The sequence below is a fragment of the Dasypus novemcinctus genome, chromosome 6, assembly GCF_030445035.2.
Source record: "Dasypus novemcinctus isolate mDasNov1 chromosome 6, mDasNov1.1.hap2, whole genome shotgun sequence".
Classification (NCBI taxonomy): domain Eukaryota; kingdom Metazoa; phylum Chordata; class Mammalia; order Cingulata; family Dasypodidae; genus Dasypus; species Dasypus novemcinctus.
In genome coordinates this window covers 49,796,655-49,809,790 of record NC_080678.1, presented here as the reverse complement: position 1 = coordinate 49,809,790, position 13,136 = coordinate 49,796,655, and the positions used below count along the sequence as shown (strand labels likewise).

The 13,136-nt window shown below is 42.1% G+C and overlaps 1 protein-coding gene across 3 annotated transcripts in view; it reads left to right on the top strand.

The window, feature by feature from the left end:
- MYOF (myoferlin) overlaps positions 1-13,136 on the top strand; it is a 157,232-nt gene that overhangs the window by 61,649 nt on the left and 82,447 nt on the right. For all 3 annotated transcript variants that reach the window (XM_058298784.2, XM_058298783.2, XM_058298782.2), the window contains exons 6-13: positions 3,690-3,853; positions 4,480-4,608; positions 7,344-7,406; positions 7,489-7,539; positions 8,698-8,728; positions 9,625-9,740; positions 10,424-10,550; positions 12,092-12,195. In XM_058298784.2, the coding sequence (XP_058154767.1) occupies positions 3,690-3,853; positions 4,480-4,608; positions 7,344-7,406; positions 7,489-7,539; positions 8,698-8,728; positions 9,625-9,740; positions 10,424-10,550; positions 12,092-12,195 (785 nt within the window). The remainder of the gene's footprint in view (positions 1-3,689; positions 3,854-4,479; positions 4,609-7,343; positions 7,407-7,488; positions 7,540-8,697; positions 8,729-9,624; positions 9,741-10,423; positions 10,551-12,091; positions 12,196-13,136) is intronic.

The window sequence follows — 13,136 nt, the reverse complement described above, 5'->3', positions numbered from 1 at the left end:
AGTTAGCTATGGATCAAATTCATGCAAGGTCTCATTAGCAGGGCATGCCATTACAATTGCTAACATTTCAGTAATGAAACAACTTGCGTGAAAGTGTGTTCAGCAGCATCTTTAGGGTCTCCTTATTTTTTGTGGGACACTTCATGTAGCATTGTTTAATCCTGTGCAGTTTGCTGCTACATGAAGGAGTAATTTCCTGCTCAAACATCCTTCTGCTACTGTGCAGAGAAGCTGGCAGTAGTGATAGCTCAAGTTGGTTTCTTCTGACCAATTCCTTCAGCTTAAGAGTGTTTCCGGGAAAAATTGGCTCCCCATTACCTGCAGTCTCTTTTTTGTTTGTTTGTTTTTTAGGAGGTACCAGAGATTGAACCCAGGACCTCATACATGGGAATCAGTTGCTCAGCCACTGAGCTGCACCCTCTCCCCTGCATTCTGTTTTTAGAGCATCCATCAAGAGTTTAATGAATGCTGGTTCTGGGTACAGTTTTGCAAAGGGTTATGGTTTACCTCTACTTTTTCTCCTGCTTGCTGTCATAAACAACCAACAACCCAAAATGGAATTATCCACAGTAAAGAGGATGTCCCACTGGGGCCAAGATGGTGGAAATCTTCATTGTGTGGATGGTTGCACAGCTGATGCCCAACCATTGTCCAGTCCAGACCAGAAGGGGAGGCCTCCACTCTGTGCTTCCCTGAGGCTGGTGCTGATGTTGGGAGGTGCACCCATTTAACTTTGTGGGTGCTCTTTCCTGAGAACTGTTTGGTAGCTTTGCTAAACTGCTGAAGAATTCCAAAAGCCATGTGGTGGTCATAATACCTGGGCTACCCTTCATTCATTTACTCATTCCACACCTATCAAGACCCTTCTTTGTACCAGGATTTGTGTAAGGCACAGGACAGATACAAAGAAGAAAAAGACAAGCCCCCTCCTTCTGTAGAGTATATACTGTGGGGAGGTCTATAGGTTAACAGTAGATACAGAACTATGCATGAAGACTGACTGGAACAATTTCTGGTGCATAGGAGCCCAGAAGAACGTGTGACTAACCCCATGGGGCAGAGCTGGGGATGGCCTCTGAGAAGACAGTATGTTTCATCTGAACTTGAGGGAGGAGAGACACTCACCTGGTGAAGCATAGAAGGAAGGACAGCCTAAGAGCTCAGATGCCCTAAGAGGAGGAGTATGCATCCCTTCTTGTGAGAGCCTCTAATGATAGGGGAGAAGAGGCTCAGATGATCTTGCAAAGGAAAAAGATCGATGTTCCCCATGTTTGCATTCTGTGGGGTTCTTCTGGCATCCTAAAGATTTAGTTCTAGTTTCAGCCCAGCTCCTAATAAGCTAACATGAGCAAACTAATTCAGCTCCCTTGACCTCGGTTCTTCTGTCTGTAAAATGGGGTGAGGGTGCAGGTTCGACCAAGACTCTCCAAGGTCCCCTCTAGTCTGACAGTCTGTGGGTCTATGGCTCCTTGAAGGATGTATGAAATGTGGATCCAGAGAGTGCTGAGCCAGAACAGAGGGCTCAGGATAGAGGTGGAAATCACACACAATGGGCTGGTGGAAAAAAAGAGGGACCCACAGAAGAATCTGAAAAGGATTAGTTAGAGCCCTAGGAGAAGAGCTGAGATGACTCAGAGATCTGTGTGTGTGTGCCCCAGTGCCCAGTGCCATGGAAGGGTCACTGAACTTAGCAAGACGAAGTCATGGTTGAAGAGCAGAAGCCAGACTAGAATGGGCTAACGATGAATGAATACATGTTGAGGAGTACATTTGAGGAGATCTTTTACTTCCTTGTGGTTGCAACTTCCTCATTCCGTGCCCCCTCCACAGTGCAGTCCATTACCGCTCCAGCCCCCACCCAAACTGCTGCTCCCCAGGAAGTGTTCTGCATTCCAGAAAAACTCCCCCTAATCAAAACTGATTTCTCAGCAAAATGAAAAAAGTTGAGTGCTATTCTGTGCCGGGCACTCTATTAAAGGTTTTGAATATGGATTAATTTTATCTTTATAGTAATTTTGTGATAATCATTACTATTCCCCTCCTTTTTTCACACAAATTAGGAAACTGAAACTTAAAGAAATTAAGAAACTCACTCAAACTCACACAGCTCAAAATGGGTTTGAACCCAGGCATCATGGCTCCAGAACCCAAGCTTTAAAGAACCATGCTAGGGAAGCGGACTTGGCCCAATGGATAGGGCGTCCATCTACCACATGGGAGGTCTGCAGTTCAAACCACGGGCCTCCTTGACCCGTGTGGAGCTGGCCCATGCACAGTGCTGATGTGCGCAAGGAGTGCCCTGCCACACAGGGGTGTCCCCCACGTAGGGGAGCCCCACACGCAAGGAGTGTGCCCAGTAAGGAGAGCCGCCCAGCGTGAAAGAAAGTGCAGCCTGCCCAGGAATGGTGCTGCACACACGGAGAGCTGACATAGCAAGATGACGCAACAAAAAGAAACAGATTCCTGGTGCTACCGATAAGGATAGAAGCGGTCACAGAAGAACACGTAGCAAATGGACACAGAGAGCAGACAACTGGAGGTGGGGGGTGGGGGAAGGGGTGAAAAATAAATTAAAAATAAATAAATCTTAAAAAAAAAAGGAATCATGCTACATGGCAGTCTGATTGGACCAATTCATACCAGGATGTGAGTGACTAGCCGGTGGCTCCATAGAAATTAATTCTCTTACCTGGTTTTGCATTGTAAAGAAGGGGTTTCAGCATCCAAAGATAGGAAGTGCTAATGCTGGTAATTTTTTTTACAAGATGATTAGTCTTCAAGGCTCTCTTAAATTATATTGAAGGGATTAGCTGGAGTTCAACCTTTTCCGGATCAAGAAAAAAACTTCAAAGAATTTGTGAATAAAAGAAAGGGGGGATATAAACAGTTGATGGAAGGTTTGTATTTTGTCTTTTTAAAGAGAGAAAGTTTTGTGCATTTTTTAAGGCAAAGGGAAGGCACCTAGTAGGGAAGGAACTACTGCAGATACTGGGGGTGGAGGGATGGGCAGGCAATCTGCAAAGGGTCTCCAAAGAATCAGGAGGAAGTGGGATCTCTGGCATGGGGTGGGGGGTGCAGTTCACTCTGCTGAGCAGGAGAAACTTTTCTTCCCTGGAATGTGAGGGAAATGAGGGAAGAAAATGAGGGAGATGCACGCGAAGTAAAGCAGCCGGTGGATGAACGCAGAGTTTACTTTGCAAGGAAACTGGTGATGCCTTTCTTATCTGTGAGGGCGGAAAGGGGTTGGTGGGTGAATTAGGAGAAACAGAAAGCGACAATACAAAAACACTTGAGGAAAAATCTCTAGGTGGAAGACCTGCAGTGGGAAGAGTGAAGTCTCTCTTTGCGAGGCATTTCTGCAGACTTGGAAAGCCCCCCTGACCTCAGGGTGGAGACCCAGTCGCTCCTGTGGGTCCGTGCTGTGCTGTTCTCGTAATCCCTGCGGTCTCTGCTCTTCTCTCTTCCCTCTGACGCAGCCTGAGTGAGCGCCCCAGCACATCACAGGCACATTCTCCTAAATTATGCATTTGAGTCACAGCAGGTCCCAAGTCATTGTCACCCAGATCATCCCCTTCATCTGCTGCCCAGGAACATCATGGTGGGGAAACCCTCCATGGCAGGGAAACTGGAGTGTGCCGCATTTACAGGGAACAGGCCATGTCTAACCATAGTCCTTTCTCGTGTTTTAGGAGAAGAGGAAGAAGACGAAGGTGATGAGAAGTTGGATGGTACAGTTATGGGACCTGGACCCAGAGTGCCAGCTGGAATGGCGTCAGAAGCTCATCTTGCTCGGAGGCTCACCAAAGCAAAGCACAGCCGGCGGATACTGTCCAGCAAGCCACAGGACTTCCAGGTAGAACCAGCCCAAGTGCTTCTACACCTTCACTTAACCACCCCACGGCCCATCTTCCAGCGATTGCAGTGACGTTAGGAAGGACCTGTTGCTATGGGCAGGGGCTCAACTAGTGAAAAAGGGGCATCAGTGCATATACTCAACCAGAAGAACTCCCCATCATTCTTTTGCTTGCAGAAGTAGGTTTAGTCAAGTCAGAGGAAGCTCTTGAGAGAAATAAAATTAACTTCTTCTTTCCCTTTGGTGGTAGGAAATGGTTAATCCAAGGATGGAAGTACAGAGACTGCATTTTTTCATAGCTCAGACACCGCCTTGGACTTGGGAGACAGCTTTGGAGTTGAGTTAGTGCATCACCAGGGCTCAGGAAAACCAGAGAAGAGGCAACCTCAGCCCTGCCCTGCCCTTTCCTGGGGAAATTCTGGGCTATTTCAACCCCTCTACTGCTCTTGGGTTCTATAACCCAACCCCCACTTCCCACACTGGAGAGGAGCACAGGGGTCCTTCCCAGACCGTGAAACCCTTGCTGTCCCCAATCCTCAGAGGTTAAAGAGCTGAAGCAAAACCTGAGGATACCTTATACCACACACTGTGATAGGGTAAGTAGCAACACCCTTTTGTGCTTGCAGATCCGTGTCAGAGTGATCGAGGGTCGGCAGCTAAGTGGCAACAACATAAGGCCTGTGGTCAAAGTCCACATGTGTGGCCAGACACACCGAACAAGAATCAAGAGAGGGAACAATCCGTTTTTTGATGAGGTAAATGAGCATCAATGGATCAACTTTAGTCCCTTCACCTCTTATGATAAAGCCCAGGATTTCGTGTGCATTTGTCTTCACTCTTTCTTATTAATAGGATGTCTTTGAGGAGCTTTCTCAGGATAACTTAGAAACCCGACTTTTTAAAGGTGTCAAAACTTAGCTATAAAAGTAATATATGTTATCAATAGTAACATTGTTATAAAGGCAGTGGCCACCAGAGGTTCTGAGGGGAGGGAGAGCGAAGAATTGGTGCAACATGGGGCATTTTGGGGATGTTGGAGTGGTCCTGCATGACATCACAATGATGGATACAGGGCATTATACAGTCTGCCAAAACCTGTAAAATTGTGTGGTGCAAAGCGTAAACTGTAATGTAAACCATAGTCCATGGCTATTAGCAATACTTCAATACTAGTTCGTCAATGCTAACAAATGTACCACACTAATGAAGGATGTTGTTAATGGGGGAAATTGGGGGAGGGGGTGGGGGTGGGATATATGGGAATCCCCCTCTGCCTTCGATGTAACATTTATGTAATCTAAAGCTTCTTCCAAAATAAAGTTTAAAAACAATAATAATAGTATAGGTTAAAAGAAAGCACATATGAGCAAATGGGTTCCCCACCCCCATACTGAGAATGTAGTCTGGTTCTGTTGACCTCTTTTGTTACACTTCTCAAAAGTACTTAATTCTTTAACAGCCCTCTCCAGTGCCACGAAAGTTCACTCCTGGGGCTTTGAGGAGAAGTGATAAGTTTGGAGACTTTTTCAGAGCCCAGCCTGGCTCTGCTGAGGGATGTGTTTCTTAGGTTCCTTGAGCTTGTATCCAATGCCCTGTCTCTGAACCTTTCCTTCGACCACAACTTTTCGTAGTTTCCTACAGCATCTAATCCCAGCCCCAGCTCCGGCTTTTGTTCTTTCTTACTACCTCTGTTCACAAAAGAAACCGGTCTTTTCTGTTGGGTGTTCCCATTTCTTCTCCTTTGTTCAAACTGGCCCCCCATCTTCATGGAAGGCCCTGTTTTCTTCTCCCCTCCTGTGGTGAATTCAGACAACAGCATGCAGCTTCGTGGCATAAAAGCACACACAATAGCAGGAAGCCAGACTCAGATGGAATACTTGAAATGGTTGGGGAAGGCTGGGAGAAATTTATCTCGGAAGGCAAGACTGGATTGGAGGGAGGGAAAGAAACTGGATGACTTGGGGTCTAAAGCGTAAGGCTGACCAGTGAGTTTATAATGCAGACTTCATATTTACTCAACTGCATTCTGAGGATTCCAGCAAGAATTTTCACCTGACTTAGAAATTTTCCATTGTAATTATATATATATATATATATATATATATATATATATATATATATATATATATATATATATATTTTTTTTTGAGATTAGATCTCTTTGTAAGAGGAAAGAATCAAATAACTGTATCCTGGAATAGACTAATAAATAAATCAATAGAAGAGTTTTACTAAAAAAGTCCTAGTTTGTGTACATCTCCTTAACCAAGTGATTAAACTTAGTAGTAGCAATAATGGGCCAAACTGATGTGTGTTTCTTGATGTGATACAATGGAAGTAACTAACATCAGCTGTGTCTTTTCTTCTCAAAGGTTCAATTTGAATCGAATAGTGAGAAAACATTCACAGAAATCCAGATTTTGGGAATATTCTATAAATCAACTAGTCTGGATAGAAAAGATTAAATAAAATTTTTTAAAAAGGCAGGCGTACTGTTCTAGATTCAGGAATCTAAAGAGACACAACAAACAAATACAACATGTGATCTTTGCTTGGATCCTGGATTTTTAAAAAAAGCAAGACTTTTTTGGAGAAATTGAAAAATTGACTATATATTAACTGTTAAATTTCTTGGGTGTGATAATAGTATTGTGATTAAGAAAATGTCCTTTCCTTTAGGAGATAGAAGAGGATGTATGTAGAGGTGAATTGTCATGATAGCTAGAACTTTCTTTCCAATAGTCCAGTAAAAAAAGAGCGATAAAGCAAATGTCCCTAAATGTTGACAATTAGTGAACATAGGTAAAAGGTATACAGATGTTATTTTATCATTCTTTAACTTTCCTATAGATTTGAAATATTTCTAAATAAAACATTAGAGAAATATCATTTTAAATAAATGTTCAATCTTTTTCTCTTAGGATTAATGGTCACTGGCTGATGTGGTACAACCTCTATATCTATCTTAAGCTCTCAAGCATTAAACTTCTTCAACTCAACTGTTACAATGAGTTAAAATATGGTCAATATTGATTCTGTGAGGAACTTGCATAATCTAATGGGCAGAATTGACTTTGAAGATTTTTTTGTTAAAAAGAGTAAAATTAGTTACTAAACACAAACATGGAGCTAAGAATGTTAGAGAATTAAATTCAACTTTCGAGGTCATGCAGGCCCTAAGCACCCATTTTAGTATGAATTGCAACATGAAATAACACTAGAACTTCACTTTATTTAGCTAGTATATATCTGGTCCCAACTGAATAATTTCTTTTAGTTAAATAAATGGTATATTTTTATACTTGACTCTTTTTTTCCTTTTTTCAAAATGCAGAGGTGGGTTTAATATGAAGTGCACGGAAATTAAACCTAGTTCTGAATTTGCATTTTGTACTTTTTCAGAGGGCCCCCAAAATTATAGTATTGGGCCCTAATAAACCTGAATCCACTCCTGCTAATGTTCAAACATTTTTCTCTTTTGTTTTGACAGCTATTTTTCTACAATGTCCACATGACCCCTTCAGAATTGATGGATGAAATCATCAGCATCCGGGTAAGGAGGCAATGAGTAGGAAGGTGCTGCTCACTAACTGCAAAAAAGGCCTCTAAGCTTTTCACCTCTTTTCTTTCTTCAGGTTTATAATTCCCATTCTTTGCGGGCAGATTGTCTGATGGGAGAATTTAAGGTGAGTATCAACAGTCTGTTTCATTATTAACATTGAAGCTGGGCACTTTTATAATGGGGAATCTGATTCTGGCGAGGTCTCAGGGTTCCTGTCTTGGTGACATCTTAGGGTTATGTGTAAAGGATTGAAAACATGGTCCTTGCTGAGGGCTGAAATGCTAGCAGGATGTGACAACCCAGGGTCAGCAACCAGCTGACCCTGCGTCTTGTCAGAGTCCACATATAACTCAGCAGTGCCCCAAAGCCAGATGCCCAAAGTTGCCACATCAAGATCCTTCCAGTGTTACCGCTGAGGATGAAAGTCAATCCACTGTTACCAAAGGAAAGGGGTGCTTGACTATGCCACCACCCAGCCTCACTTAAGCAGTGACCCCAGAGGTCCATCTACAAAGCCAATTATTGTAAATCTTGAGTGTGAAAGGAAAGCCAAATCAGGAAGAGAATCAGGGTGCTTTTCTAGCAATTAAAAGAAAATATTTGATTGGTTCCTTCCCAGAAACTCTACAAAGAATGGGCTGCCTCTCCAAGGAAGGAACTCCCAGTCACTAAAAGTCCTGGAGAAGGACCTGGGTCAGGCAGACCTATGTTCATTCCTGCTCTGGCACCCTCTAGCCCCGTGTCCTGGGGGAACCTAACCTCTCATCCTTAGTTTCTTCATCTATAAGACGGGGTCCTTGTGAAGACTGTTAGATATGTGAAGTACCTAGCACAGTACCTGGCACGTGGCAGTGCCCAGTCAGTGGTTACGCTAATATTAGCGTTTGCATCAACATTCGTTGTAGGAGGAGTATCAAATAGGAAATTGGACCAGGTGAGCTCCCCTACAGTGATCAACAGCTTGCCTGGAACTGAGGAACATAGAGTGAAGGGCTTTCGGTGCTAAAACTGGGAAAGTCCCAGGCAAACTGGATGAGTTGTTTATCCTACTTCCATGGTCCTTTCCAGCTCTAAAATTATCCCATCCATCCAACAGTGATTGAGGATCTTCTTTGTGCAAAGCATTAAGGTTACAGAGGGGGTAAGATGCAAATATTGGGTCTCAGGAAATTTAGTCTAGTCAAGGGCATTGTATTTAAATATTTTAATGGTATTTTCTTTGAAGTGACTAGACTGATTTTAAAATCTAATTAAGTGACTTTAAATTGTTTTTTCCACCCAGATTGACATTGGATTTGTTTATGATGAGCCTGGTAAGTAATGTTCTCCCTGTCACTTCAAAGCAAGTTCATTCCTTCCTCCTCCTCAGAAGATGCTAGGGATCAAAAATATTTTTTTCTTGATTTTACTGTAAATCTTGGGTAAAAGGGGGAGAGGGAAGTGCTGAGCTGGAATGGACAAGAGTAGCTTAGTATGAGTGTTTAATTTTTTAACTAATAGTGATGGTCTTAACATTCATCATATTTTGTGAACTTATTTTGATCTTATCAGGGTTGAAATACAAAACCAGTTCCTAGAGCTTACAGAGTCTTGTTTGAGTAACACCAGGTCAGGAAGGTGGAGGGGGGCATGGAAGACAGAGCAGATGACATTAATATGGAGACTCATCTGGGGCATTTGTTGTGTCATGATAAGATTTCCAAGGAAATGCTTGTTTGTCTTATAGTAGATGGAATCCCAGACCTGTCAGCTCCCTTGAGAGTGTCCCTTTCTTTCATTTGTTCATTTTTCTTTCTAAACTTTTTATTATAGTGACATATATACTACTCAAAATTTCCCATTTTAACTACTTTCAAATATACAACTTAGTGGCATTTATTATGTTCAAAGCATTGTGCCACTGTCACCAACATCTATGACCCAAACCTTTTCATCATCTCAAATAGAAACTCTACGCTCTCCAGGCAACAGCTCCCCATTCCACAACCCCCACCCCCAACAGCCCCTGGCACCCTGTCATCTCCTGTCTTTCTCTATGAATTTGCCTGCTCCAGGTCTTTCATATAGGTGAAATCATACAACATATGTTCCTCATATGCTATTTCATTCAACACAATGTCATCAGTGTTCGTCCATGTTGTAGCATGTCTCAGAACTTCACTCTTTTTTATGGCTAAATCCCTATCATCTTTTTCCCTCTTGATTTTAGGTCATGCAGTCATGAGAAAATGGCTTCTTCTCAATGATCCTGAAGATACAAGCTCAGGTTCTAAAGGTTACATGAAAGTTAGCATGTTTGTCCTGGGAACTGGAGATGAGCCTCCTGTGAGTCCTTCAATTCTCTACCTTTTACAATTTTTTACTAAAATGAGGACAAAGAGTTATGAAGTGGGCACTAGTAGTTGTCAGATGTAGCATAGCTTCCAATCGATAACCTTAACTTTCCAGTTCCTCCAGGACTTCAGAAGCTGTTCCTTTCTTCACCACAGAATCATTATTCTAACACACTTAGACCTGTCCTGGTGTCTGTGAACGTTTAGGTTTTGTTTTTTTTTAATTCAGAAAAGATGTGTTTTTCAAAATTTGTTTGTCATTGGAAAGACTGACGTTGCTACTTAAAGGGAAAATTGTTTTTCTAGGAAATTGGGCAGCAAATGTGGGGAAGAGTAAATAGCCAGAGAGAAACTCGAAGATCATCAGGAATAGACACACATACAATCATGCACATACACACACTCCTACACATTCTCACATACACATATGCTTTACAATTTGGTGCTCACAAATTACAAAGGCCCACATTATTTTTTTGTGGTGAATTGAAGAAACGTATGAGCATTGGTTTTGTAGAGCAGTTTTAAGGTTGGAGGAAAATTGGCATTTGGACATGTAAGCTGAAACACAGGAAATCCTATTGGAAACAGTTTTTCATTTTAAAAGTATCCATTTGGCTTGTTACAAGTGCTGCTTTTCTTTGTCTATAATTTGTAATCATGTGTCCCCAATAGCCTGAGAAACAAGATCGCGATAATGACAGTGATGACGTGGAGAGTAATTTGTTACTCCCTGCTGGCATTGCCCTCCGATGGGTGACCTTCTTACTGAAAATCTACCGAGCGGAGGATATCCCCCAGAGTATGTATTGATTCAGTCCCTGCCCTGGGATTATCAATTATCTGAATGATTGGACGTGTTAAGAGCATACACTCTTCCTTTTTTTTTTTTTTTTTAAGATTTATTTATTTATTTAATTCCCCCCGCCTCCCCCGGTTGTCTGTTCTCTGTGTCTATTTGCTGCGTCTTGTTTCTTTGTCCACGGGAAGTGTGGGCGGCGCCATTCCTGGGCAGGCTGCACTTTCCTTCGCGCTGGACGGCTCTCCTTATGGGCGTACTCCTTGTGCGTGGGGCTTCCCTATGCGGGGGACACCCCTGTGTGGCAGGGCACTCCTTACACGCATCAGCACTGCACATGGGCCAGCTCCACATGGGTCAAGGAGGCCCAGGGTTTGAACCGCGGACCTCCCATGTGGTAGACAGACGCCCTAACCACTGGGCCAAGTCCGCTTCCCATACACTCTTCTTAGAGGCCTTTATGGGCTTGTTTTCATTCATCCTGGTCCCATTGAAAACTACCCAAGCCGCCTCATGAGGCAGCTACTTGGTCACTGATCCATGTTCCTTGTTGAGCCCATTCTGTTCCATCGATTCTTCTTTCAAGATTCCATTTCTTCTCCTTATTCTAGAAAATGCTAGAGAGAGTTCAGTAGCTGTCACTTCCAAACCCTTTCATCCCCCAAAATGTAAAATTTTATAAACAAATAAATGTCTTTGCAATTGGACCAGTAAAAATTGTCAAGCAAAGGGAGATGAAAGTGCCAATAATGAGATATGTTTTTCAAGAGACTTAAGAGAATTACTTGCAATGATTCCATTTATTTTGACCAGTCCATTTGCTTCTGGTCCTTTGCTGATGACCCAGGATCCTAAATGCCTTGCCTGGCTTGTCAGCTTCCTGCTAGGCTCTGAGACATTGGTTCCTTCTCCAAGTTCTCTCCAGGGCTTGGGTCTCTTCAGGATTTTCAACTTTTCCTTTGAATCCTTCTCTCCTTTTTAAGACCCTGCAATGCTTCCCTGCACTATCTTTCTTAGAATTATCTTAAATAAAGTGAGTAAATTAAACCTCATATTATAGTTTCTATATTAGCCTTTAATTAATCTCTATTCACTTTTGAGTTTCTTCAAACAGAGCAATCTCCTGTTTGTAGATTATTGAATATGGTCTTTGTGATTATGCTAAGTTTTCCTCAATTTCTCTGAAAAAGTCAGATTAGACCTGTATCATTTTGACCTAAAGCAAACCTTTTCTCTGAGTTCGAGAACTGCTTCTTACCCAGGTTGGGAGTGCTTTCTTTATTCTACTTTTTACCCAGTAAGTGATTGATTCTGGACATAACTTAGAAATTTATTTTTCAAGATACTCCTTTGGATTTTAAAATACTGTGAGAAGAAAGCATTTTTCCCTCTTTCGATTAAGACAAAAAGGATTCCTGAAATACAGTGCTTCTTGTTGCAACTGTTTTCATATATTGGGGAAAATTTTTAATTTTGCTGAATGATTTCTATTCTTCAAAGGAAAATCAAATTTAATTTCTAATGTACAACATGTTACTTTCCAGTGGATGATGCATTCTCACAGACAGTAAAGGAACTATTTGGAGGCGGTGCAGATAAGAAAAATCTAGTGGATCCTTTCGTAGAAGTTTCCTTTGCTGGAAAAAAGGTTTGTACGTGGTCTAAATGCAGATGCCTCTAAGAGAAAATATTTAAAATACTATGCTTTTCTTGAAGTGAATTCCTGCTTATTCATTGTTAGAATAGCCCCCTGATAAGTGAGGCAATCTGCAGAAGAAAGATTATCTGCACTTGAACTTACCATACTTCCACCGGGTTCATTTTGGAGTGGAAATAATGCAGGGCTCAGGTTAGAAAACCCATCTCTGGAAAAACTAGAATAGTGAAACATACCGCTGAATTATTTGAATTATTTCTTAGGTCCAAGCATAATCTTACTCTTAAACAAGCTCCCCAGCTAGCTACCATAATCCCTGGTAAATGTGCCAGACTAGATTGGATAATGTGATTCCACGATAGAATAACAACCCGCCATAGGCCGTTATAGCATGAAGAGCTAACGTCTTCTATGTGTTTGAGCCATTTATATGTATGGAAGCAAGGCTTAGTAAAACACATACATACCTGGGTATTGTTTCCTAAGAGAGTCACTGGGGTGTCGAGGGAACCTCAGTTCTGGGGTGAGAAGCAGTCTGATTTCAATTCAGGCTTCATTCCACTCTGTTGGCAGGCAAATTCCTTAGCCTCTGGGTCTCAATTTTTCTGAACTCTAAGTGGAGTTAATAATAATCTAAAGGGATTTTGAGAGGGTTACTTAATTCAAGAAGTAATTATTGCGAACCTACTGTGTACCAGACTGTGTCCTGTGAGCTGGGAATATAGCAATGAGCAAGAAGTTCAATTTGTTCTCATGGAGCTTACTTTCCAATAAAAGAGCCAGAAATAAATAAGCAACAAGTAATCGAATTATTTCAGATAGTCCTTAGTCCTGTGAAAAAAAAATAAAGCAGGAGATAGTAGTGATTGGGGGGGGGGGGGAGGAGAATTTAGCTGCCTTATCAAGTGGGACACTTTTAAGGAACTGACATT